The sequence below is a fragment of the Scyliorhinus torazame genome, chromosome 5 (assembly GCF_047496885.1).
Source record: "Scyliorhinus torazame isolate Kashiwa2021f chromosome 5, sScyTor2.1, whole genome shotgun sequence".
Taxonomy (NCBI): domain Eukaryota; kingdom Metazoa; phylum Chordata; class Chondrichthyes; order Carcharhiniformes; family Scyliorhinidae; genus Scyliorhinus; species Scyliorhinus torazame.
In genome coordinates this window covers 286,657,354-286,683,072 of record NC_092711.1, presented here as the reverse complement: position 1 = coordinate 286,683,072, position 25,719 = coordinate 286,657,354, and the positions used below count along the sequence as shown (strand labels likewise).

The 25,719-nt window shown below is 44.4% G+C and overlaps 1 protein-coding gene and 1 long non-coding RNA gene across 2 annotated transcripts; one reads left to right on the top strand and one right to left on the bottom strand.

The window, feature by feature from the left end:
• Positions 1-359: 359 nt before the first annotated feature.
• On the top strand, positions 360-25,719 carry LOC140421183 (uncharacterized). The gene is made up of 3 exons (XR_011946688.1): positions 360-955; positions 22,630-22,682; positions 25,579-25,719. It is a non-coding gene; the product is annotated as an uncharacterized lncRNA (long non-coding RNA).
• Positions 11,585-13,280, bottom strand: LOC140421182 (gap junction beta-1 protein-like). The gene has a single exon (XM_072505683.1). It carries the CDS (start codon positions 13,015-13,017, stop codon positions 12,169-12,171), a length of 849 nt encoding a protein of 282 aa, XP_072361784.1. The 5' UTR covers positions 13,018-13,280; the 3' UTR covers positions 11,585-12,168.

The window sequence follows — 25,719 nt, the reverse complement described above, 5'->3', positions numbered from 1 at the left end:
GATTTGACAGCACACTCCACAGGTGAAAGCCAGGCCCATCACCCGACAGATCACGAACTACGCCCCTGGTCAAAAATTCAAAACCCTCACAAGATTAAAAATGCCAGTCATTCACGATTTCACGGCACCAATGTCAGAGATTCAGATCAATTTTATTGACTTAGTTCTAAAAATTGATACAACAAATAATTTTCCCAGCCAAACAATATTCAAGTAGCATCTGAATGAAACCATTTCAATTGCATTGAATAAAAGTACCACATTTCACACATACACACATGTATGAGTGTGGTTAGCTTATTCAGTTAATAATTAGTAAAATCGTCACATCAAAAGGAAATGGTTGAAATATATGAACACCGCACATTCATTGAATTCGACATAACATCTGACAAATATACATATTAATCTTTTTCATTTCTCTTCACAAAAGTGCAGTAAGAAGGACAAGATTTCAGTTTCGATATTTCTGAAACGTTGGATACAATTAATTTATGTCACAAAATATTCGTGGGCTAATTACATATTAATGAATATTTGGGCTTTTCGGCTGCCCATGGCAACGGTCCTCCAATAAAATGAGCTACAAAAGATGTTGTGCATGTTTCCCTCAACCTTGTAACGGCTTAACCTGGAATCAAATCTTGTCCCCATTAAGATTCTCCCGACTGTTTAATTGTAGCTTTGATTTTGACCAATTTAATTGTAATTATAAATCATCCCGATCAGATTAAAAACGCTCACAATTTTCCGACAGGTTGAGAGGTTAGGGTACATAAACTGTACGTGCTTCAGCAATAACTTTAGGTATTTAAAGATTTTTTTAAGGCAATCGTGCATTTCTGGTGAAATGTTTTTATTTTACACAATGCGGGGTTCAATCTTTTGCAAGCAACGGGATTGGAAAGGAAGGTAAAGGGGATGCAGCAATGGCACACAGCAGGACCAGTGGAAGGTATGTACAAGTGTATCTTATGTTAGCATGGAAGGCAAAGTCTTAACACAAATCTTCAGAAGCAGGAATGGGATATACATCACAGTGAGCGGAGAATGGACGTCATTCGAGTGAGTTGCATACACTTCCTTTGTCTCTGGTTTGTCGCTAAATGACTAATGGGTTCAGTTTTTTTCCCAGAAGGATTTTCTTTTCCGCTCGACTTGCAAAGATTAACATCAAAAAATGAACCCCCCTTCACCCCTCCAGAAAAAACAGATCAGACTGAAGGTGAAACTGATTAAAACAGAACCGTAACATTGTGCTGCTAATGTGCTGGGTGTAAATCGACAGTATTTTCTGACAGACCGCTGTTAAATCTCAGACCTTCGGGGTTCTAGTTATTGACGTATTAAAAGCAGATTTAGACAATCCAGTCTATTGTAAAGAAAACCCCTCTGTGGGACTGCAGATTCACCAATGAAGCCAGGTCACATTTCGGGGCGCGTGATTGCTCCCCGGGGGGATGAGCAGACAATTGGTCTGCCTGATTAGAACTGATTCCTTGAAATTCTCAGCCACCATTTTTAAATTTGAAATAAATCCGATCAACTAAAAGCAATGATTGAGACATTAGTTCCACTCTAACACTGAACCGACCATATACACAAACGGCTGAAGATTCGCTTTTGTATTGGCTGGTGTGAGAGGGCGGTGCATGCATGGGTCAATGATTCCTGTTTATGTGTCTGAATGGATAAAGGCACGTGAAAGTGTGTCTGTATATGTGTGCGTATATATGAGAGGGCATGTGCACACATGTGTTTGTATTTACATGTAGGTGCACGCATTTGTGTAAGATTGGTGTCAGAAATAATAAGCACTTTATTCTAAACCGCAAGGAGCAGGACAAAATATTCAGCACATAACGCTCACGAATTCAAGATTCTCTGATGGAGTCAAAACTAATGGATTGAATGCGCCAAGGACAGGTTCAGTAAAATGTCTCCCAGCTGCCAATTGACAAATCAGATTGTTGTCCATATTTTTTATTTTACACAATTCACCCTTGTCCCCCTCCTCCACATGACATTTTCACAGTGCCGACGTCTCAGGATCCACAAAGTTTCACCTTGGTTTACAATGTGTATGTTGACATTCACTTTTATAACTGTAAATAAATATTTTTCTAACCAATTTGGATTTGGATGATCTATTGATCCCATCGCAATCACATTGCGGCTCTTTCCCCAATATTAGTATTAAAACTATTAATACCACACGCTGGCAGTTCATTGGTAGCGTCTTGCTATCTACTCTATATAGAAAAAGTTTTAAGTCCGAACTGATCCTATTTTTTCATTTGCATTCAATAAGATACCCAGTACTTTTTCTAACTGCAATCTCAAAGTAGTGTTTTTTTAAAAGAAAAAAATAGATTCGTATGCAAATATGTTTTAGCATTGACAGAATATAAAGCAGCTCTGATAGAAATTCTTGTAGATTGCAAGAAAACTACGCAAAATATCCGTTTGGACTGAATTCTATAATCATAGAATTTACAGTGCAGAAGACAAGGAAGACAAAATGGGAGTGGCTTAATGTGGAGAAAGCTATCTCAATGGGTAAGTTCCAGTCCCACCTGGCATTAAAGCTGCATGCATAGACGCCATGTGATGAAGTGACTGAGGAGAGGGTCTCTGAACCCTGCCCACCACCCACCCCCAGTAAGTCAGGAATAAAACAGCCAGCAACAATTAGCTGTTTTCCGGGATCTCCTCGTGGCTGCTCAACGAGCGGCGTTCAGCAAATTGAAGGTCACCCGGAGGTGGCGGCTGGTTGGAAAATCGGAAGGAGTTAAGAAAATAAATTAAACAAGTGATGGTAAAAATAGGAAACAAAGCCCGATAAAATGGGCCACAGTGGGCAAATCTGGGAACATTACGTTTAATTGCATGGGGTATTTCATCTCCAGAACATTAAACTATGGTTTTAAATATGTCGATTTTAGTTTCAGTAATGTTATTGTTTACTGACGATAGACGCAAAAGTGTATCACTGGTGTAACTACTATTTCTTCGAAAGGGGTTGAACAAAAACACTTTAAAAGATCCGAACATTTTATTGCCATTCAATTTCGAGCACTCATGCCCATTCAGTTTGATGGAGTTATTTCTTAAATGTGTGGTATCTCCCATTCATTCTTTCCATTCATTCATTCAGCAGCAGCAAGTTCAAGTGGTATTACACATTCCAATACAGAAGATAGATCAATACATTGTGAAGTTTAAATTTGGATATTGATAAAAATGCATTAAAACAATATAAACAACCAACCAACTAACTTACTGATTGGGAGTCACAAGTTGTGTAAGGTCATTTACAACTGCAGTTTATTTTTAAATTCATATTCTCCTACTCGATACTGGTACCAGAAGTGATCGTAAACCCGAGGTATTTTTTAAAAATATAGTCTTGAGCTCCTAACTGATCCCGGAAATCTCAAGTGAATCAAACTTGGGACAGAAACGAAGCTCATCCTTAAAGTTCAGGTCTGTTCCCTTTAACTAAACGTGTCTATTGGAAAGGACAGCATCGCGTACGCCTTAATTCAGTTTTTGAGGTTTTATGCCATTTTAACGAAACGTGTCACAATGAAATGATGCTGTGGGCATGGATAATGTTAATAGTGGAATAAAGGTCTATGGATGCAGGGAAGCATAAGTCAGTCAGGGAGGAGAGCTCTAGGTTGTCCCAAAGATGAAATCATGAATATTGATCTCGGGGATCGTGGATGGCATGAAATGGGATGCTTTGATGATAACGTTCTTTGACGTGGAAATCCTTGAACATCAATCTGACAAACCTGGAATGTCTGACAACTGAAGTTTTGAGCATCGACTTGGAAGACCTTGGTGAGGTTTTTTAAAAATGGACTTCTAGGCCAGGAACACTCGGAGCGTTGATTTACATGAAGCTTCAGGCATCAGTCTGAGAAACTATGAGTATTTGATGAGGGGACACTGTAGATGTCAATCAAAGAGAACTGGAGTGGTCCATGGAAAGAGCACTGAGTACCTGTACCCCAAGAAAGTTGGTATGAGGAGCGTTGGGAAACGCTGAGTTATCTTCTCCAATTCTGGGGTTGCCAATAGTGCTTGCAGAATCAATTCTTGGATGTTGAAGGGGTCTTCAGGCACCTGCAATAGCGCAACACTTTTTCTTTCGAGCAGGATTAGTGCTGGATGGATGGGTGGGTGACTGGAGATTAGTCTGTAATGCAGGAGTAGTTTTAATGTTCTTTTGAGTGACCAGCAGTGACACATATACAATGCAACAAATATATTAAATATAGCCTGGTAAACGTGACAGATAAACTCCTCTTGGAACAATTAGTGTGAGGGAATTGATTGGGTGGAGTTCCCAAACCCACCTGTGTGCAGAAGTTTAACGTCCATGATTAGATTTCCAATCGATTTAAGGGACTTGGCCAATCATATCTGTTACTCACTTGGTTCACGCTGAGCAGGTTAGGAACTCCTCCAGACCTGTTCCCTGATCAACATTGCTAAAATAAATATTCCCACAGTAATAAATTTAAACAACACTAAGGGTACTAAAATGGTTATTCTACAATAATAACAAATTATATTTCTGGATATTGGACTGATTATGTCTACAGGAGAATACTTGGCTGGAACTCTCCCGGCCAACCACCTCACTCAGCGAGTTCTCAGCAGAACATTCCGGAAAGAAACAAATGGAGAATGCTGGAAAACCCCAATAGGCCTGGCACCAACTGTAGATTTTCTCTCCCTACAGATGCTGCCAGACCTGATGAGCGTTTTCCAGGTTTCTCTGCTGGTTTCAGATGCTAGCACTGCAGTATTTTGCTTATCCCAGAAAGAAGGCAGGTGGGGGAGGAAGAGGGTGGAGGTTGGTATCCATCAATCAACTACAGAGTGTGATAGAAACTGGCCAGCAGAACTGCACAGTATTATCTTCTCCTTTAACCATGGCAAAAACTTGAGTACAGTGCTAAGAAAGAGGAAATGTATATTTTTTAAATCGATTGTTAATATTTAGTCATGACCAATGACACAGAATTGTATATTTGCAAGAGATTTCTAATTTTAGACTAATTTTAGAAAACAATCGAGATGAGTTTACATTTTACAATAAATTATATTTTCGAGGAACAATTCTACCGTAGAGAGAGAACCTCAATTGATCAATTATTGTATTTGTTATTTAATGTCATTTCTTGAACTGTTAAGGTGATTAAAGAAACATTTGATGCTTCGGGTTTTCCTGCTAGTTTAAATATTTACCCTAGTTTAAATATTTACCCTGAGTGACAATTTCCACTCCTGATTTGCAACTAGCACTGCTTCATTTATTGTTACACCAAAATAAACCTGATTCACATATTGACTATGAAAAATATTTGAACGTTCTTGATTCTGCTCACAATAAATGTAAATTGAATGATCTTATAAACTGTTTCTAGGGAGAAGTGACTTTCTGTCACAATTGCCTTTTCTACTGCCAGTAAATAATTCTCCAAACTCCATCAGTCAAGAACAATCAATTGGTTATTTTGTAATTATTTTGTGCTCATAAGGGTGAGGATGAGGGAAGAACTCTCTCTGAGCATATGTCTGCTGTGGTGTGGTTAGATTGATAGTAAAGCTTCCTTCACAATTTCTCAACAATGGGCCTCAACCTTCAACCTCAGAAGAATGCCACTTTTGGCATCATTATGACATTTTCTATAATTTTGTGGCCTCTGAATAGACACTACTAGTTTTGTGCTAATTAATGCCACAACAGTGGCAATTTTATACTGCAGACTCACAGAAACACTTATTGTGATTGTCTGGACTCAATTCACTTGATAGCCAGTGAAGACTCTTCAAGCCCATCATATTGAACCCGGCTTTTATAGATAAAGGACTAGTTTCTAATCCTGAAAGACCAGATACATTTGGAACTGGCTATTACTATTGCTGTTGCCTTTCATTGACTCTGCTAGCAAGAATGCTTTAAATTAGTTGGCCAAAGGTGGTTTAATGTACAAGAAATGGGTAAACACGATCTGTTATATTGGCAGACACTGAAACAGATTTCCTGTTGTTCCTCCTTACAAAGAACATGCAACATGGAGGCAGGAAGAAGAAAATATTGCAGCAATACAAATAATATACCACACTTACCTAATGACTGGTGTCAGAATGTAATAATGATAGGCAAAGCTATTTGTATTAGTCAGTCAAGCCCCACAGTTTAACAAATTGGAAATTTCAGGTTTTTTTTTACATTGCATTCTGTTCATTCTGACGATTGATATTAGTAATTGGAATTCTCCTTTTAGATATCTAATGTCAGCATCAAACATTCCTAAGTCAGGTATAGTACAGTCAGATGCATAGTAAAACCTTCATTGCCCCAGCCTCAGAAGGATACCCTCCTGCACTCCATTACTCACATCAATGATTCTGTGGCCTCTATATTTTCTGCCTCATTGGGAATCTTTTGTGCTGTAGAAGGCCCATTCATTAGAAAATGGGTTGAGATGGCCAAACTCATTTCACATGGGATCGGATATTACAACATAGGTTCAGACAAAGACTCATCAATCCATTTCACCGAATCCCTACAGTGCAGAAGGAGGCCATTCGGCCCATTGAGTCTGTACTGACCACCCTACCTAGGCCCACTCCCCCGCCCTATCTCCGTAACCCCACCGAATCTTTTGGGACACCAAGAGGAAATTTTCCATGGCCAATCCACCTAACCTGCACATCTTTGGACTGTGGGAGAAAACCCACGGTGACACAAAGAACATACAAACTCCACACAGCCAAACATACAAACTCCACACAGTCGCCCAAGGTCAGAATTGAATCTAGGTCCTTGGTGCTGTGAAGCAACAATGCTAACCACTGTGCCGATCTAATCATCTCACTCTTTCTGAATACCAGTCTTACTGCCTTCCCATGGTGGCATCTATTAACTATATCCTGCATCTTGACATCACCTCATTCTTGAAAATCAGCTACAGCATTGCTTACCCTCTGCATAAATAAAACAAATCCTGACATTGGTTTTAAACTTGCCCTTTGGAACCATGAATCTTCTGGCATTACTTTGAAGAAAGCATTTTTACAAAGTTGTATTTAGAAATACATGTTTTCAAATTCAGATTGTGAATACATTACGAAAACACTGTATCAACCCATTATTTTCAAAGACAGTCTACTGTATCAAGAAAAATGGCCTGAAATACAGTTGTTATATAACAGTATAGACATACGGGCTATATTATATTTTTGGGAAAGAGGTATAATGAAGAAGTAGACATTCTGAGAAGATACTTCTTGCTCTCTCTTTTTCCTGCATGTACTTTTAATGCATTATGTGCTGAGAACCATCAATTTTGAGCTTTGCACTAGGACAAATGCTCAACTTTCATCTCACTTGGACTACCCTTATTACAAGAAAATACATGGTTAATGTCAAAAGGAGCGTTGCCAATATTACTTTTCTGTCTATATTGTGTTCATTTGGCTTTTCAGCAAATATGTAACATAATAGTTATCTATCATCATTAACATTTTCCCTTTTTCTAAATCTCCTTTTTTCTTTCAAATTTCTGTCGGTGAAGGCAACTTTGCAGTTTTATAGATTCTTCTGTGTAAAAGTGATCTTCAATTTGGGTTTTTCAATATTTATGAAACTTCATATCTTCTCTTGATAAAGTAGTATTTTCAATAGCTGACCCTTACACACCAGTTCTATCTCCATTGCCTTTCTGTGACTCTAACATTGTTTTGCACCTTAATTGCCCCTACTTCCCCACTCCTTGATCACCTGAATTGCTCTCCTGAGCAGAAATTCACGCCTGCCAAGCTTTTCCAATCCTAGTCTACAAACAGAAAGTGTCCTTATAGACTTAACTACATATTTTTATTTGTTCATATACAACATGAATAAAATGGTTCATGAAAGAAGCCAGTGAAAATATTTCTTTCTTCTCCATTTTCTTAATTTTTCTGGAGGTTGATAGTAAATGGCAGCAAACTGTGTTGTGCTGGGTATAAAACGGATATGGCCCTATTCTCTTCGGACCTACACTTCCAGCAGGATAGCAGGATAGTGATTTCCCTTTGAGCTAGGAATGATGAACTGTAGCATCCCCACCAGCACCCTGAATTAGATGACTCAGCACACACTCTGGGGTCAAACCTAAAACGTTCTTCTTAATCTATGTATTTGAGTGATGTTATCTTTACCTCTCAGGGGACTCACCAATGGAGTATTCTTATCAGGATTTACTGATAGTGTTTAGTGTTCATGTTGTCTATACTCTACTGTGTATTTACTTAATTGACAGACTGTTCAATAAATGTAACCTCAACACTTAACCTGTATGTGTGGCTCCAACTTATATTGCCATAGATCCAATGCTGAATCATTTAATACCAGCAGAATTTTTTTAATATACATTTTTCAAAAATAAACTTGGAGTAGCCAATTCTTTTTTTTCCAAAACAAGAGGCAATTTTAGCATGGCCAAACTACCCACGCTGCACATCTTTGGGTTGTGGGAGTAAGACCCAAGCAAACACGGGAGAATGTGCAAACTCCACACAGACAGTGACCGGGGGCTGGGATTGAACCTGGGTCCTCTTCGCTGTGAGGCAGCAGTGCTAACCACTGTGCCACCTTAAGAAATGGTCTTTGTATGTGCAATTAACTAACTCCACTTCAACACTTCCTCCTATTGGTAAAATCAATTTGAATAAGGGCTTCTTAGACTCAGAGGACAGTTGAGAACCACATGCAGTGCTACATAAATATAAAAGTATCACATTTATTTATCAATGCAGCCAATCAAAAAAATAGCCCTCTCATTCAAAAAATTATTGTTTTCATCTAACTTCCCTGATTCCAATTCTCTTCGGCAGAGAATAAATAAGTTACAAAAACAGGAAATGGAGAGGACAACAGGTAACGGTCACATTTTAGGGTCAATTTCGTGAAGATTGTTTGGGTGTTTGGCAGTTAGTTGCAAAAGTAGTTACATGAATCTATTAGAGGTTTATATTTGATAAAGTGTTTGGGGCAACACAGTGGCACAGTGGTTAGCACTGCTGCCTCCCAGCCCTGGGTCACTGTCCATGTGAAGCTTGCAAATTAACTCCGTGTCTGCGTGGGTCTCACCCCCACAACCCAAAAAAAGATGTGCAGGGTAGGTGGATTGGCCATGCTAAATTGCCCCTTAATTGGGAAAAAAAAAGGATTAGGGTTTGCAACTAACTCTAAAATTTAATTTCTTTAGGGTGGTTTAGTTGTTAGCACTGCTGCCTCACGACTCCAAGGACATGGGTTTGATCCCGGCCCCAGGTCACTGTCCATGTGGAGTTTGCATATTCTCCCCGAGTCTGCATGGGTCTCAACCTCACAATCCAAAAAAGATGTACAGTGGATTGTGGATTGGCACGCTAAATTGCCCCTCAATTGGCGAAAAAAAATTGGGCACTTTAAATTTATATAAAATGAAATTTATAGTAAAAAAAAAAATTGGTATAAAGTGTTTGTATTTTCTACCATCTCTCTTCGGGGCTTAAATGCATCGCCTACCACATTCCAAGTGAATCAGGTAGCACCCAGCTCCTGGACTGACCCCTATGCTTTATTATAAATGAACGTTAGGAGATATGCAAAAAATACCTCACTCATCTTTCCTCCCTCTTTGTTGGGTAGTATTTGGTTGGGTCAGGGGTTGCATCTGGTCTCAGTTTAGTGGCTCAACCTCAGATGCCAAATAAAGAACTTAATACACAGGAACTTACAAAGAATTCTCTCCCTATCAACAGCCACTGTATGAGGCTGAACATGAACGTAGACCATCCTATTAGGCCTTGAGATGAGTTGCTGACAATATATCAACAACATTATCAAGACCGTAACTTCGTCCATCTCCGCCTTTGTTGAAGCTAATCTGCTCTTGATCCCTCATCTAATTGTAGTCTAATTCCCACAATTCCTTTTCATCCATTACTCCTGACCTAACATCACTCCTAGACCACCAATGGCTCAATGTAAAATGATCATCCTGGTTTTCAAATCCCTCCATGAATTTTCCATTCTCTGTCTCTGTAAACATCTCTAACCTGATCACACTTTGAGATAGAACATAGAACATACAGTGCAGAAGGAGGCCATTTGGTCCATCGAGTCTGCACGGACCCACTTAAGCCCTCACTTCAACCCTATCCCCTTAACCCAATAACCCCTCCTAACCTTTCTGGACACTATGGGCAATTTAGCATGGCCAATCCTCCTAACCTGCATGTCTTTGGACTGTGGGAGGAAACCGGAGCACCCAGAGGAAACCCACGCAGACACGGGGAGAACGTGCAGACTCCGCACAGACAATGACCCAGCGGAGAATCGCACCTGGGACCCTGCCGCTGTGAAGCCACAGAGTGTTAACCGCTATGCTACTGTGCTGCCCCATGTGTACTCTTTCAATTGTGGCTTCTTGCACATCCATATACTTTATTAATCCATCATTGTTGGGGGCTTTCAACTGCCTTGGGCCTAAACTTTACAATTCCCTTGCTAAAGCTCTCCTTCTCTATGTCATCCTTTAAAATCCATCTTTTTGACCTTTGACTCATCTCCATTAATAGCCATCTTGGTTTTTTTTAAGCAGACTGAAGAGATGTTATAGTGTTAAGTACAATTAAAGATAAACACACTATTACATCTGTGGCACTAACTACTGTCCACTGAAATACTCATGCCCAGTGTCTTACCATTTATTTGACACCCAGGACAGGGTGGCACAGTAGTAAAGTGGTTAGCACTGTTGCTTCACAGCGCCAGGGACCCGCGTTCAATTCCCGGTTTGGGTCACTGTCTGCACGGAGTTTGCACATTCTCCACGTGTCTCCGTGGGATTCCTCCAGGTGCTCCGGTTTCCTCCCAAATACCTGCTTGTTGGGTGAATTGGACATTCTGAATTCTCCCTCAGTGTACCCGAACAGGTGCCGGAGTGTGTGGCGACTAGGGGATTTTCACAGTAACTTCATTGCAGTGTCAATTAATGTAAGCCTACTAGTGACACTAATAAACATTATTAAAATTATTATTTAGGACCACTGTCCGCTTTGCAAGGATGGATCATACATTCTGAAACAGGACCTGACCTGACTCCAGAGCAAAGTTGTGTGCGACCTGATAATGCTTCGAGCTGACACCACATGTAGTGTTTGGAGTGTCAAAACCAGGTTCAAAAATGCTCACGGGTCTCTTGGACCTTTGGAGCATTTGTGACCCGGTTTTGAAAATATTTTTGTTTGCAGTCAATCACTCGCACCCCCCCCCCCCCCCCCCCGCCCAAAGCTGCCTCCCAGGCGGTCCAAACGTTTTAACATTTAGAGGTAGAATTCTCGAGTGGAACGATAACTGGCGGGAATTCTGGCGGTTTGCTTTGTTGCTGGTGGTACAGCAAACGGCGAAAGCCTGACAGAAATGAGGGGCGGGTAACTGCTGGAGGAGGAGTCCTGCACATGTGTGGACAGAGTTCACAACTGCTCAAGGAGCCGCGGTTTGGCGGGGGGGGGGGGGGGGGGGGGAGTGCCAAAGGCCACTTAAACAGGGATACCGTGGGCTCATTGGTGAGGCTGCAAGCGAGTAGTGAGGTGACGAAGCTGAGACACACAGTAAATGTGCTCAGCAATGTCGTGTGTTGTCTACAGTCACCTGTTATCCTTCCCGAATGATAAGCAATAAGGCTTCCCTCACACATTCCAAACCAAACAATACCACCATTGAAATTTGGTACACTCGAGGTGTTTGAAAACCAAGGGTTGGTCACAGGGAATTAATTACTGAAACCAAATGCAAATGGGCGAGGTAATCACAGAATTCAAGAAAAGATTGGTGCGCAGCGGACTTATTTCAACACAGGCCTTGGCAACCAAACATCTGGTCAGTTGCCTGCAGTCGTGAATGCCTAGCAACGTGGTAGACGCTGTATAAGAATCGATCTAATTGCTTTGTAACAGAAATGACATTGAAAATCCCAGAAGCGGAATAGTGCATTCGGAAAATATTAAAGAGCTGTTAATCGAACAAACAGGATTGGAAACAGGCGGTGGCGGGAAGGGGATTAAACCGATAGAGGTGGTTCCTTTAGGCACCAATGCATGTTTTAAAATTCATGCGGTTCTACAAACATCTTTATTAGATGCACTTTTCCGAACAGCGTTCATTTTACTGTTTTTCAGAAACGCAGATTCTTGGTTTGACAGCAACTCGTTTATCTCATTCGGTCTGAATTGGGGAAACTTACGCCCGTAAAATGCACCTTTACTCGACCTCGGTTCTCTTTTCTGACACTGTCTCACACAAGCCTTGATGATCAAGTAGCCCACCTCTGCTATGTTCAGCAGCACGCAGACGCCAGAGACCACCAGCATGAAGATGGTGAAGATAGTCTTCTCGGTGGGTCTGGACACAAAGCAATCCACTGTGTTGGGGCAAGGGAAGGCATCGCACTTGACCAAGCGGATCATTCTGAAGCCCGGGTAGATCAAGTAGAAGATGTACAAGAAGGCAACTTCGAAAATCACCCTGAAGATGATACTGACCACGTAGGTCCACCAGAGCGAGCCGATGATGTGCATCTTGCGCTTGGTCACCTTCTCAATGTCCATTTCCCCAGCTTCGCCGGTGAGCTGCTTGATTCGTAAAATCTTCTTCTCCACGTGGTGCTTGTGGGCAACGTGCATGGCCACCAGGAGGGCGGGAGTGGCCACCAGAATCAACTGCAAGGCCCAAAGCCTGATGTGGGAGATGGGGAAAAATTGGTCATAGCAGACACTGTTACAACCTGGCTGCTGGGTGTTGCAGGTGAAGCCAGTCTTTTCATCCCCCCACACACTCTCTGCAGCCACAACCAACACCATGATGCGGAAAATAAACAGAACAGACAGCCATATCCGCCCGATCCCGGTCGAGTGCTTGTTCACCCCTATTAGAACAGTGTAGAAGACTGGCCAGTTCATCTCCACTCAGTTCTGGAAAGGAAAGTAATCAATTAAGATGCCAATTCTTCCGTGTCAGCATCAACCCAACGCCTTTTGTAATTGGTGATCATATGGTCTGTCGCGTTCTACATATTATATTTGCATACAACGATTCCTTTTATTGCACTAACAAAACAGTATTCAGTTCCGACTCCTTCATCTCCACCTACACTAGATAAAGGAATCTGTGTAGTCACAGAGATACCATGTGCCTATTATCCATTGTTTAGTTAGCCCACGCTCTCCCCTTTCATACATGGATATGCTCTGTGAAAGGACCCTGCCGGTGCTATTATTTTGCCCGATTATTTTATTCAATCATTTATATTTTTAATGCAACTTCTACAGAATAGCAAAAAAGTGTTTACATGTGAACAAATCTTTACCTTTAGTGACGAATGAAAAGATTTCCAGACATTAAAAAAATTGTTGGCCATGTTATGATCTTATTCACGTGCTAAATAAATGGTCAAATATTTCAGGACTGTACAGTTTTTGCTTTTAGAAATTAAAGCAAAAATTGGTGTGCGTGCTGTATTCCAATGGCTCAATTAATTATTATTTTTAAAATTTAGAATACCCAATTATTTTTTTCCAATTAAGGGGAAATTTAGCGTGGCCAATCTACCTAACCTGCACATCTTTGGGTTGTGGGGGTGAGACCCACACAGACACGGGAGGGAGGGGGGGGGGGGGGGGAATGTGCAAATTCCACACAGACAGTGACCTGGGGCCGGGATCGCTCAATTAATTTATCAGGTGAGTTAGCAGACCAGGAAAGCTTCAAGTTAATTTCCTGATCTATGCTGGGTTTGGCTGTCTGGATAAACGTTATCACAATGCGCCATATTTAGCCTCAATACGAAAAGATGAAATCAACCAAAGTTGTCATTGCTGGTCACTATTCAAAACCTTTAACATTGTAAATAGTTTCAGGACACTTTACAGGAGAGGTGTCAAATAAATTTTGACACCTCATCATGCAAGAAGATACTAGAACAGGTGACCTAAAGCTCTGAAATAGAGGCAGGTTTTTGGGAATGTTGGCGAGGTGGAAAATGGCAGAGACTTAGGGAAAGAAATCCAGAGCGTGGGGCCCTGGAAGCTGAAGACATGGCCACCAATAGCAGAGTGATCGAAGTCAGGGATGTGAAAGAGGCCAAAACTAAAGGCCCACAGGGATTTCGGTGGGGAGGCTGCAGAGATAGGGAAAGAAAAGGACTAAAAACACAAAGAAGAAAATATCAAACAAAAAACGAAAATACTGGACAATCTCAGCAGGTCTGACTGCATTGGTGGAAAGAGAAGGGAGCTGAATAAGCTGAAGCATATCGAAGCATTGCTGGATTGGGAGCCAATACATGTCAGTTAATTACAAGGATGATGGGTGAAAGGGACAATACGTGTTGGGATGTGGGCAGCAAAGCTTGAATGAATTCATGTTTATGAAGGGTGAAGTTTAAGGGACCGGCCAGGAGAGGATGGAAACAGTGAAGTCTAGAGGTAACAACGGCACCAATGAGAATTTCAGCAGCAGATGAGCTGGGTCAGGGGCAGAGATGGGGGATGTTACAGAGGTTGCAATTAGCGGTCTAGGCACTAGGCAATGTAGCCAGAAGTTCATCTCAGCGTTAAATAGGATTCCAAGGTTGCAAATAACTAGATTCAGCCTCAGACAATGGCCGAGGAGAGGGATGGAGTTAGTGGCCAGAGAACAGTTTGTGGCAGAGAACAAATGGCTTTGTCTTCCCATTATTTAGTTAGAGGATATCTCCCCAACCGACTGGATTTTGGACAAACAATGTGACAAAATCTGAGACAGTGAATGTACTGAGTGGTAAGGTTGAGCCAGGTGTTACCAGTGTATCTGTGGAAACTGTTGTTGGGTTTTCAGATGATGTCACCATGGGGCACCATGTAAATGAGAAATGGAAGAATTTCAAGGGTTGATCCTCAGAGACTTCAGAACTTGGAACATCTTAACATTTGAGACCATGGGCCAAGTGCTGGCAAATGGGATTAGGATTGGCAGATCAGATGCCTTTCATGCGGTGGTGCAGATTCGATGGGCCGAAGGCCCTTTTTTCCATTGTATTTTTCTATGATTCTGTGAAGTAACAGAGCAGGTATGAGGATAAAAGCCATTGTAGATATTTATCTGGCTACAATTGAAGAGATAAGACCTGATGTGGGCTGTACCATCCAACTGAATGGAGGAGGAGAGGAACTGCAAGAGAATGGTGTGGTCAACTGTGATAAAGGCAGCAGCTAGATTGAGAAGGATGAGGATAAGAATCATCTGTAACATTAATAAGGGTCTCCTTGGTTCGGTGGCCAGGGTGTCAACCTGATTGGAGGGGTTCAAACATAGACTAGTGGGAAAGATTAGCACAGATTTAAGACGCAAATATATGTTAACGGACTTTGGAGAAGAAAGGGAGATTGGAGATGAAGCAGTAGATTGCAAAGGCAAAGGGATCAAGGGTGGGCTTTTGAGGGGGGAGGGAGGGTTGATGGCAAGCAGCTTTGAAGAGGAGATATACCTGTGTCCGAGGAAAGGGAAGCATTAAAAATAGAGTGTAACATGAAGATCAGGAAGGAAGGTTACATGGTCAGCTGTTTGGTGGGAGCACGGTTGAGGGAGAAACACAAGGGTCTCATGGAACGTGGAGAAGGTAAGAGGCGAGATAGGGGACAAACAAAATGATGTGAGTTGAAGGCTGGGACAGGGAACCTTCGGGTAAATTTGGCCTAGTGGACAAAGGGAAGCAGGAGATGCAGCTGAACAGATGTTGTTAATCTTAGTGACAACAAAATCCACAAGTTCTACACACGTTAGTGGAGGTGAGGTGAAAGAGACAGGCATTTAAGAATTCAATTTGTCGTGGAAAAGAAAGGTCAGGGGTTATCTTTGCATTCTGGGATGATCTTGGAATGTGGAAGAAGCTTTGTGCCAGACCAGATAGTGTTTCACGTGGTCGAGTTTTGATCTGGCAATTGGATGACCAAACATGTTGTAATTGTTCAAGTTGGGGACTCGAATGAGCAAAGATGAGGACCACATCGGTGAGATCAGTCAGCTTGAGCGAGTGTAATGGTTTTAACGATGACTGGGGAATCACAAGCGGAGGTGGGGTATCGTTGAGCAGATCCCTAATTGCAGAAATGTTATGAAAGAATCATAGAGTCCCACAGTGCAGAAAGAGGCCATTCGGCCCATCAAGTCTGCACCGACCCACCAAAAGAGCACCCTACCTAGGCCTAAGCCACCCTATCCCTGTAACCCCACATAACCTTTTGGACACCAAGGGGAAATTTAGCTTAGTCAATCCACCGGGGCAAAGGGGCCAAAAGCTTCCCGGTTGAGAATCTGAAAGTGCCATTGTAATTTAGTTGGGGTGGGGGGGAGCTTTTTTCCAGGCAAACTCAGAAAGAAGGGGGATTGGCGAGTGGGGTAGGAAAATGTAAGTTCAGAAAGTGGTCAGAGATGGTCTTATGATTGACACAATAGGAGTAGCAAGGAAACGTGAGATGGAAAGACCTTGGATATGAGCAGGAGGGGTTATATTGAGAGTTAAGAGAGGAAATGTTGAAGCCAATTTTTTTTGCCACCCTGGAGGAAATTGGATTTTGCCCGATTATTTTATTCAATCATTTATATTTTTTATGCATTAGAAATGTTCCTTACTTATGAAAACTTCTACAGAATAGCAAAAAAGTGCTTACATGTGAACAAATCTTTTTTTACTACCCTGGAGGAAATTGGATAACTCAACATGGACAAAGGATTGAACTTGTAAGATTTCTAATCTGTATGGTTTGATAAGTTTTATCATCATGCAAGGTGATAAATTTACCTCATTAAACCATGAATAGTGCGATCTCATTCTTCTATAATTTTACAACTACTGTGAAACAAAAGCCTAATAGTTTCAATGAAGGAGGTACGCTGCCAAAATGTTTTTGGCATTTTTACCTGGGCCTCTTCATAGTTTCCCTTCCTCTGTTCTTTCAGGTCTTTCCATTTCTCAAGTGAGAGGGTAGACAAGAAATCTGCTCCTGTGTTTCTGTTGATGTTGCTGCTCAATTAATTGCTCGCATGTGCACAACAGTAGCTCTGAGTCAACAAACGTTATCAAGGACTTGTGGAGAAACACCATCTGATAGGGAATTCTACATCCAATCAATCTGCACCATGCTCCAAATCTCAACTTGATTTGAAGAAATAATTTGGTGGTTGTGTTGACGCACATCAAATCTAGTTTGATAATACTGTGGTCAAGTACCTTGGGACGTTTCATTACATTAAAGGTGCGATATAAATGCAAGTTACTGTTATATATAAAAGAAAATCAGGCTAAGTGTCAAATGGACAGCTGATTGATTATTGCTCATTTTCTACTGCTACCCAAAACTAGTTTCAGTGCCCCCTTCCTTCCAGTAGACTTTTACCAACTGACACATATAACATTTTTATGTATTCTCAATCTCTCACATATACCAATTTCCTCAAAAAAGATCCACAAATAGCTGTTTCACATAATATGGGTCAATATGACCAGTATGTTAACAGTGCTCCAAAGGCTGCAAGTCAGGTAAAGAAGAGAGGCATGATGATGGGTAAGAGGTTGCAGTTCCTTCTTCCTCTGGCAATATAATAATAATTATCTTTATTATTGTCACGAGTAGGCTTTAATTAACACTGCAATGAAATTACTGTGAAAAGCCCCTAGTCGCCACATGCCGGCACCTGTTTGGGTACATGGAGGGAGAATTCAGAATGTCCAAATTACCTAGCAGCACGTCTTTCGGGACTAGTGGGAGGAGACCGGAGCACCCGGAGGAAACCCTCGCAGACACGGGGAGAACGTGCAGACTCTACACAGACAGTGACCCAAGCCGGGTGTCAAACATAGGACCCTGGAGCTGTCAAGCAACAGTGCTAACCACTGTACTGTGCACCTAATATTGGCATACACACACACACCCTGTTTTTTCTTCTTATTTATTTTTTTAAATTTAGTGTACCCAATTCATTTTTTCCACTTAAGGGGCAATTTAGTGTGGCCAATCCACCTACCCTGCACATCTTTGGGTTGCAGGGGTGAGACCCACGCAAACATGGGGAGAATGTGCAAACCCAACACGGACAGTGACCCAGAGCCGGGTTGAACCTGGGACCTCGGTGCTGTGAGCCAGCAATGCTAACCATTTTGCCACCGTGCTGCCCTCGTATGCACCCTGTTATCATCCTCTCCCTTGTGCTGAAACCTTTTGGGATGTAGGGTGATTGGTGGAAGATGCAGAGATATGCTGAAATGGTAACATTCTTTCCAATAATATTGAATTAAATTTTTTCCCTGAATTGCTGAGGCTCTTGAATTTAGAATGAGAATTCTGGTGATTTGCATCTTCTGCAAAAATAAATCCTTTTTTGGACATCTTGTTGGAAAGAACGAATAATGAATGGCTTTTTCAGTCATAAGTTAGTATTGGAAGTATGTCATCCCTGTGATTAATCTGTGACACTCAGCTGATTATAGTGGGAAAATGTTTTGCATTGAAGCAATGCAAATTGTGTCAATAATAATGCTTATTCAGTCAACTACCATCACATTTATGCCATAAATGTTCTTGGTGACGATGAACGGCGTCTCGTGTAGTAAATACCATTCCTTGTCGACAATGCCAAGTTGCATCATTAGTAGTTACAGTCAGAGTGACAGTATGCCTTTTGTTTCTGTTATTTAAAAAAAAACCTACACATGGTCTTATTTCATTTGTTTGAGTCTTGCCGTAAAAGTTCAAGGATTTTGTCGTTTGACGTTTTTATCATGCAGAAGTAGTAAAGGGCAACATGTGAATTCATTACATTCACTGGGAAATATAATTTATTTAATTTTTAAATAGTTTCACCAAGATTTGACAAGAGCTGCTTCAAAATTGGTTGTGTGCAGGAATATGTAATGTCATTCTTTCGTCTTTAGTTTGTGTTCTTAACAGATGTAAGCACACAAATTTGGGAAGAATTGGATGCAAGATATATGTTTGGCATAAATTAAGCATGAACAACAGCTGTCTATAAAAAAAACTGGGCGGGATTCTCCATTGGCTGACGCTGGAATCGGGAAACACAATTGGGCGGGGAAGTAGTTCCAATGCCCAAATCGTGGCAGGCGCGATTTCACGCCAAATCGCAATTCTCCATTGCCTCGACAGCGGTGTCAATGCGTTCCAGAACGCACAAACAGTAAACACCGTTGGCAAATCATTAGCGGGCCTGACGAGGTAATCACCAGGGCCTCCACGATTCTCCGCCTCCAATGGGCCGAATTCCTGATGGCAAAGTTCACTAATGCTTTTAAAAACTGTGAAACCGGCGTTGTGGCTGATGAGGGAGAGAGGGTGTGGGCGTGGGGGCTCTCCAGGGCTGGGGGGGCGGTGCCAGGGGAACGGGTCATGTGGCCAGGATAGCCCCCACGGGACTCGGGCAGTGTCCAGGTATGGACCACCATTGCCACGGCCTGTAAGGCAGCCATCTAGCGTGCTCCCCACTGACCACCCACCTTGGCCTTGGTTCTGCAGAGTGACACCGGCTGCATGGATGCCACCCCCCCCCCCCCCACCCCCACACTCAGCTCCCATCCTCCAACCCACTGTAGGCCATGCCACCTTCCCTATCCATCACCCTCTGGCAGGGCATCACACTGCCCATGGCGACGCTGGATGGGGGGCCGCCGAGCAGACAGCTGGCATGGGCAGCGCCAGCCAACGTTACTCTTGGTAGCAGGGACGGCTGCCAGGACCAGAGGCACGCACCCCACCAATGGGGCTCAGTGTGCAGAGAGGAGGGGTGGTGGGGACATGCAGGGGCACAGCCTGCAGTGCCAACCGGGGGCACCATTTTGCCTGTTGGACTTGGATGGGCATGAGGGTATACCATGCTGGCATGTCTGCCTTTCACCCCTGCAGCCAATGGACATTGGAATTCAACCAGCAATCTGGCCTTTCTGCTGGTCACCACAGCCCTGGGAGATGCCTTGCGGCTGTATGAGCTGGAGCTGCTCAAGGAGGACGAAGCTCAAGTAGCGGAGTGTGCAGCAGCAGAGCGTGCGGCAGCAGAGCGTGTAGCAGCGGAGCGTGCCCCAGAGGAACATGAAGAAGCCACCCAGGATGGAGAGCCAGCCGCCCAAAACGCTGAGGAGGAGGAGGAGGTGCAAAGGAGGCACCACATGAGGCCTCTCATGTAGCAGCAGTGCCTGTCATTCAAGGACCTGCCGGACCAGGCATGCCATCGAAGACTCCCGTTGAGCAGGGAGACAGTGCGACATATCTGCCGGATCATGGTGCATCTGGCACCGTAGGGGAACGGGAAAGGACACCTGCTCCCGGCAGTCAAGGTGACAGTCGTCCTGAACTTTTACGCCACGGGTTCCTTCCAGGCGCCGAGTGGGTACCTGTCCGGGATCTCACTGACATCGGTGCGCAGATGCATCCACGCTGTCACGGAGGCCGTATATGCCTGGTTGGCACAATACACCCATTTCAATGTGGACTGGGCCCACCAAGATACCCGGACAATGGAGTTCACCACCATCGATAACATGCTACGGTTCAAGGGGGTGATCGATGGGATGCATGTCCCCCTACAAGCACCTGCATAATGACAGGCCGCTCTACACAAACCGAAAGGGGTTCCACTCGATGAATGTGCAGCTCATATGACCATCAGATGCCTATGTCTAAGTGGTACATCAGGAGTGGAGGTGAAATTTTCGGAAATGGGAGGAGAAGGGGATTAAGACACTAAAAGATTTGTTTCTTGGGGTCGGTTTGCAGGATTGAAGGAGCTGGAAGCAAAGTATGGGCTGGAGCAGGGGGAAATGTTTAGATACGTGCAGGTTCGAGATTGTGCCAGAAAGGAGATACAGAGCTTCCCGGTAAAGCTGGCCTCCACATTGCTGGAGGAAGTGCTGATGACAGGGGGACTGGAGAAGGGTGTAATGTCAGCGGTTTACGGAGCTATTTTGGAAGAGGAGAAGGCACCGCTGGAAAGGATCAAAGCGAAGTGGAAGGAAGAGTTGGGGGAGGATATGGAGAAGGGGTTCTGGTGTGAGGTGCTTCAGAGAGTGAATGCCTCCACCTCGTGCACAAGGTTGGGGCTGATACAGTTGAAGGTGGTATACAGAGCACACCTCACGAGGGTGAGGATGAGTCGATTCTTTGAAGGAGTAGAAGATGCCCCGCTAATCATGTTCATATGTTTTGGTCCTGTCCAAAGCTAGAGGATTACTGGAAGGAGGTTTTTAGGGTAATTTCTAAAGTGGTGTACGTGAAACTGGACCCGGGCCCCTGGGAGGCCATATTCGGGGTGTCAGACCAGCCAGGGTTGGAAACGGATGCGGAGGCAGATGTTGTAGCCTTCGCCTCGTTGATCGCCCTAAGGTGGATCCTGATAGGTTGGACAGCAACCTCTCCACCCTGTGCCCTGGCGTGGCGGGGGGGCCTGTTGGAATTCTTGACTCTTGAGAAGGTTAAGTTTGAACTGAGGGGAAGGATGGAGGGGTTCTACAATTCATGGGCATTATTCATTATGCACTTTCAGGAACTGGATAATATCGAACATTAATTGGGGCGTGTGGGTGGGAGGATTGGGGGAGGGGTGTGTGTGTGTTAATGGCGATTATGGGTGATCCCTAATTCCTTTTTGTCATTTGTTTGTGTGAACATGCGGGCTACCGTTTGGGGTTTGATGGGCGGATGGGACCGGTTGTTATTGATATGGGGATTGACATATTTGTTACTGATTATTGTTTATTGTTGGTGGGTGTAAATTTGGGAGAAAGTGTGAAAAAAGAGGAGAATAAAAAATATTTAAAAACCTGCTACGATTCCCGCCTTGTGACCTGGGTCCCGTTGGTGGCTGTCTTCTGGGACAACCGGGCCTGTATGGGCCCGGCTGCTGCTCCCAGGTCGTGGTGGATATCATGTTCACCGCAGAATTCGGATTAAAAATAAGGCAGTAATACACACAGCATTCTAATTCAAGGTGGAATAAAACCACTCCAGCTAAAGGTCAGATAGAGGTTACCACCTGATGGGAGAGACTCCAAGCTGGTTCCAAGGACTCATTAGTATCAAACTATTAAAGACTTTTCTTTGATGGACCATAAATCCTTTGAGACAAACTCCCCTCCCAAGAAGTATTCAAAATATAAGGCCAGGGAATTCTCCAGATAAAGAGATACACAAATCTTTCTCAAACTATACCTTTGGACACTTACAATAACACCTTCACAAAAGTGTCTGTTTTGATATCTGGAGAGGATGTCACCCTGACAAGAGGCAGACACCAACCAGTGCCTCCCTTGCCAATATATCTTAGAACCCTGGACAATTACACAGACACGACAACCATTAAAAGATCTATCAGTGATAGTACATCCAATTAGCCATTTGGCTATAGGTAATTAACCAACAATAAATGCCAAGGTAACAAATGCTTTCCTGAACCGATAAGCAAATTTAATGTATAAAAAGAGAAGGCATTTTAACAGAAGTATCTCTCTCTGATTCTGACCCCCCTCTTAGGGCGAGAGTCAGTTTTGTTCTCAGGAAGCTTGTCTCGTCGGACAAAACCTGTTGTAAGTATGGTTTTACAATAACTTCTTAGAAATGTACTAAGAAACTGATAGAGATGCTTTAAGGATTTTTCCATGTTTAGATATCTCATTCGATTGAGAGAAGTTAGTATGTTAGCAGATAACTAGGACTGTTTCGTCCACTTATACTTTAACTCTGCAATTCAGTATGTATCTATTGGTAGTATTTTCACAATAAAGATACTTTAATTAAAATCATACTGTGTGAAAATTAATCTCGAGGTTGATCTCCTAGACACTCATTTAGGAAGCCTTAGTCGGCAATAGGACCCATGACCTCAAGAGGTATCGATTTAGTTATGAGTGACGAATCTGAACTCTCCCTATAGAAAGTAACTGAATTCCTGTTTAACTGTCTGAGACCCGGAAAAGCATTCTCCCTTCGTGAGCTCTATTCTGAGTCTTGGCAGGAAAACAGGTTTCCCTCTTTTAATAGGTTAACCTAGGGCATAGGTTAGTAATAGAGTATTATCAGATCCGGAATAACCTAAATCCACGACAAGGTGCCACTCTGTTCCGCCCGCTGCCTACCAGATGCACTAGCGACACGACGGGGGAGTCCGAGGTGCTGCGGTGTTCCGGCACCTTCCCCGCAGGAGTCACCAGCTGGGCCCCCACACCTCCTCCTCCCTCAGGGTGCCTGGTGGGATGGGGTGCGAGCGGAGCCATTCCTTGAGGCTCCCCCACCACCTGGCACTGCCAGTCCTGGAGGCCCACTCTGGTCTCGATCATGGTCTGCATGTTCGCAGCCATGGAGCACAGGGAATGGACCATCTCTGTCTGGGACGCTGTGACTGTGCCACCGCCTTCTGGGTCTGTGGTACATCAGCCAGTCACTGCGCCACCTCCCTCTGTGTGTGTCACGTCGGCCAGTGTCTGGGCAATGCCGCTGATGTTCCGAGCCATGGCCTGCTGTGACTGGGCCACGCTTAGGAACGTCGCTGCAAAATCCAAGTGGCTCTTGCACATGGCTGCCTGTGAGACCGCACAGAATTCCATGTTGGAGACAGAGTTGGGGACAGCTATGGCGGGAAATCTGTGTCATCTGTGTCATCCCTGGACTCGAGCTCCGAGGTGCCTTGGGTCTCGCAGCGAGGGCTTCCATCCCTGTTGCCGTCTTCATCGCCGTTCGGCACACGGGGTGGGGGGGGCTCAGGCTGTGGCACTGGCTGGGGTGGGGGGGGGGGGGGCGGGGAACACCAGATGGACCCGTCTCATTATCATAGAATTTACAGTGCAGAAGGAGGCCATTCGGCCCATCGAGTCTGCACCAGCTCTTGGAAAGAGCACCCTACCCAAGGTCCACACCTCCACCCGATCCCCATAACCCAGTAACCCCACCCAACACTAAGGGCAATTTTGGACACTAAGGGCAATTTATCATGGCCAATCCACCTAACCTGCACATCTTTGGGCTGTGGGAGGAAACCGGAGCACCCGGAGGAAACCCACGCAGACACTGGAAGAATGTGCAGACTCCGCACAGACAGTGACCCAAGCTGGGAATCGAACTTGGTTCCCTGGAGATGTGAAGCAACAGTGCTAACCACTGTGCTATCGTGCTTCCCTGCAGGTTCTGCAAGACACAAGACAAGGTGCATGATTAGAGACAGGCTGGGGGGGGGGGGGGGGGGGGGGGGGGGGGAAGAGACAGGCTGGGGGGGGGGGGGGGAGTGGTGGGGTTGAGGGCAGTGTGGGGGTGAGCGTGGTGCTGAGAGCGAGGGTGGTGTCGGGGTTAGGGTGGAGTGAGGGTGGTGTGGGGTAGGGGCGAGGGGGTTGGGGTGGGAGTGAGAGTCGGTGTGGGGGGTTGATGGTGAGGGTGAGGATGGGTGGGGTGGTGTTGGGGGGGGTTGCCACATGTGGCAAGGGGAACCATAACTAAGCGGGGTCTCACTTCCTAGCCCATGGCCAACCTCCCCGGCGATTTTCCTTTCCTCTGGGCCGGCGACCACGTACAGGGCCCTCTGCTCAGTCACGTTGAGGGACCGCAGGTCCAGGGTTCTCCCTCCAGTTTTTTCCCGCTCCCGGTGGTTATGGGTGGCCTTCTCCTGAGGTGGGGGCGGGGGGAACAGAAAATTGTCGGCCGTCTAACAGGGTCCTCAGGGGAGTGCGGGGGGATCCGGCCCCGGGGTGGGCCCCCACGGTGGCCTGGCCCGCGGTCGGGGCCCACTGATCTGCGGGCAATCCTGTGCCGTGGGTGCACTCTTTCCCTTCATGCCGGCCTCTGCAAGGCTCCGCCATGGCCGACGTGGAGAAGAAACCCACTGCGCATGTGCAGGAAACACGCCGGCGGTTCTGCGCATACGCCAACTCGTGCCGGCTGGTGGCGGCCCTTTGGTGCCGGTTGGCGTGGCGCCAACCCCTCCAGCACCGGCCTATCCCCCGGAAGTGTGGAGGATTCGGCAACTTCTGGTCGGCCCGACGCCGGAGTGTTTCACGCCGGAGAATCCCGGCCTTTGATTTTTTTTCTAGGTGGAGTACCTCTGCCAAGTCGCTCACTCATGCCCCACTTTTGGTGGCTCTGAGTCCCGTCAGCACAGCAAGATCCGCCTCCGGGCTAGGGAAGCACAGGCTACCACATCAGCCTCTCTCCCCATCTGCACTCCTGGTTCGGTCCAGGTGCAGCGCCAGTTTTGCTGCCGTGGAACTCCGAGAATCCTGCCTCAGCGTCAACACTCAGTCTCAGGAACGGAGAATCCAGTATCAGGATCATAATTGTGATGGTAAAATGAAATCCATAACAGCTTGAAATCTGAAATGAAAATAGAAGTTGATCAGCAATGAAACAAATTAAAGATTTACGTTTTGTGTGGAAACTTTGAACAAAACTCACTCACATTTTCATGGTTGTCTTCCTTTACTTCTCAAAACATCACAGGAAAAGCAAACTGGAAGATATTTAAAACAGCAAAGGAATGATTCTGGTCAAACGGCTGTCAGGGAACCCTGTTTCACTTGGAACTTTTTGCTACTGTAGGAACTCAAGACCCTAAGGTTTTTATTGTGAAGTTGTCCTCGC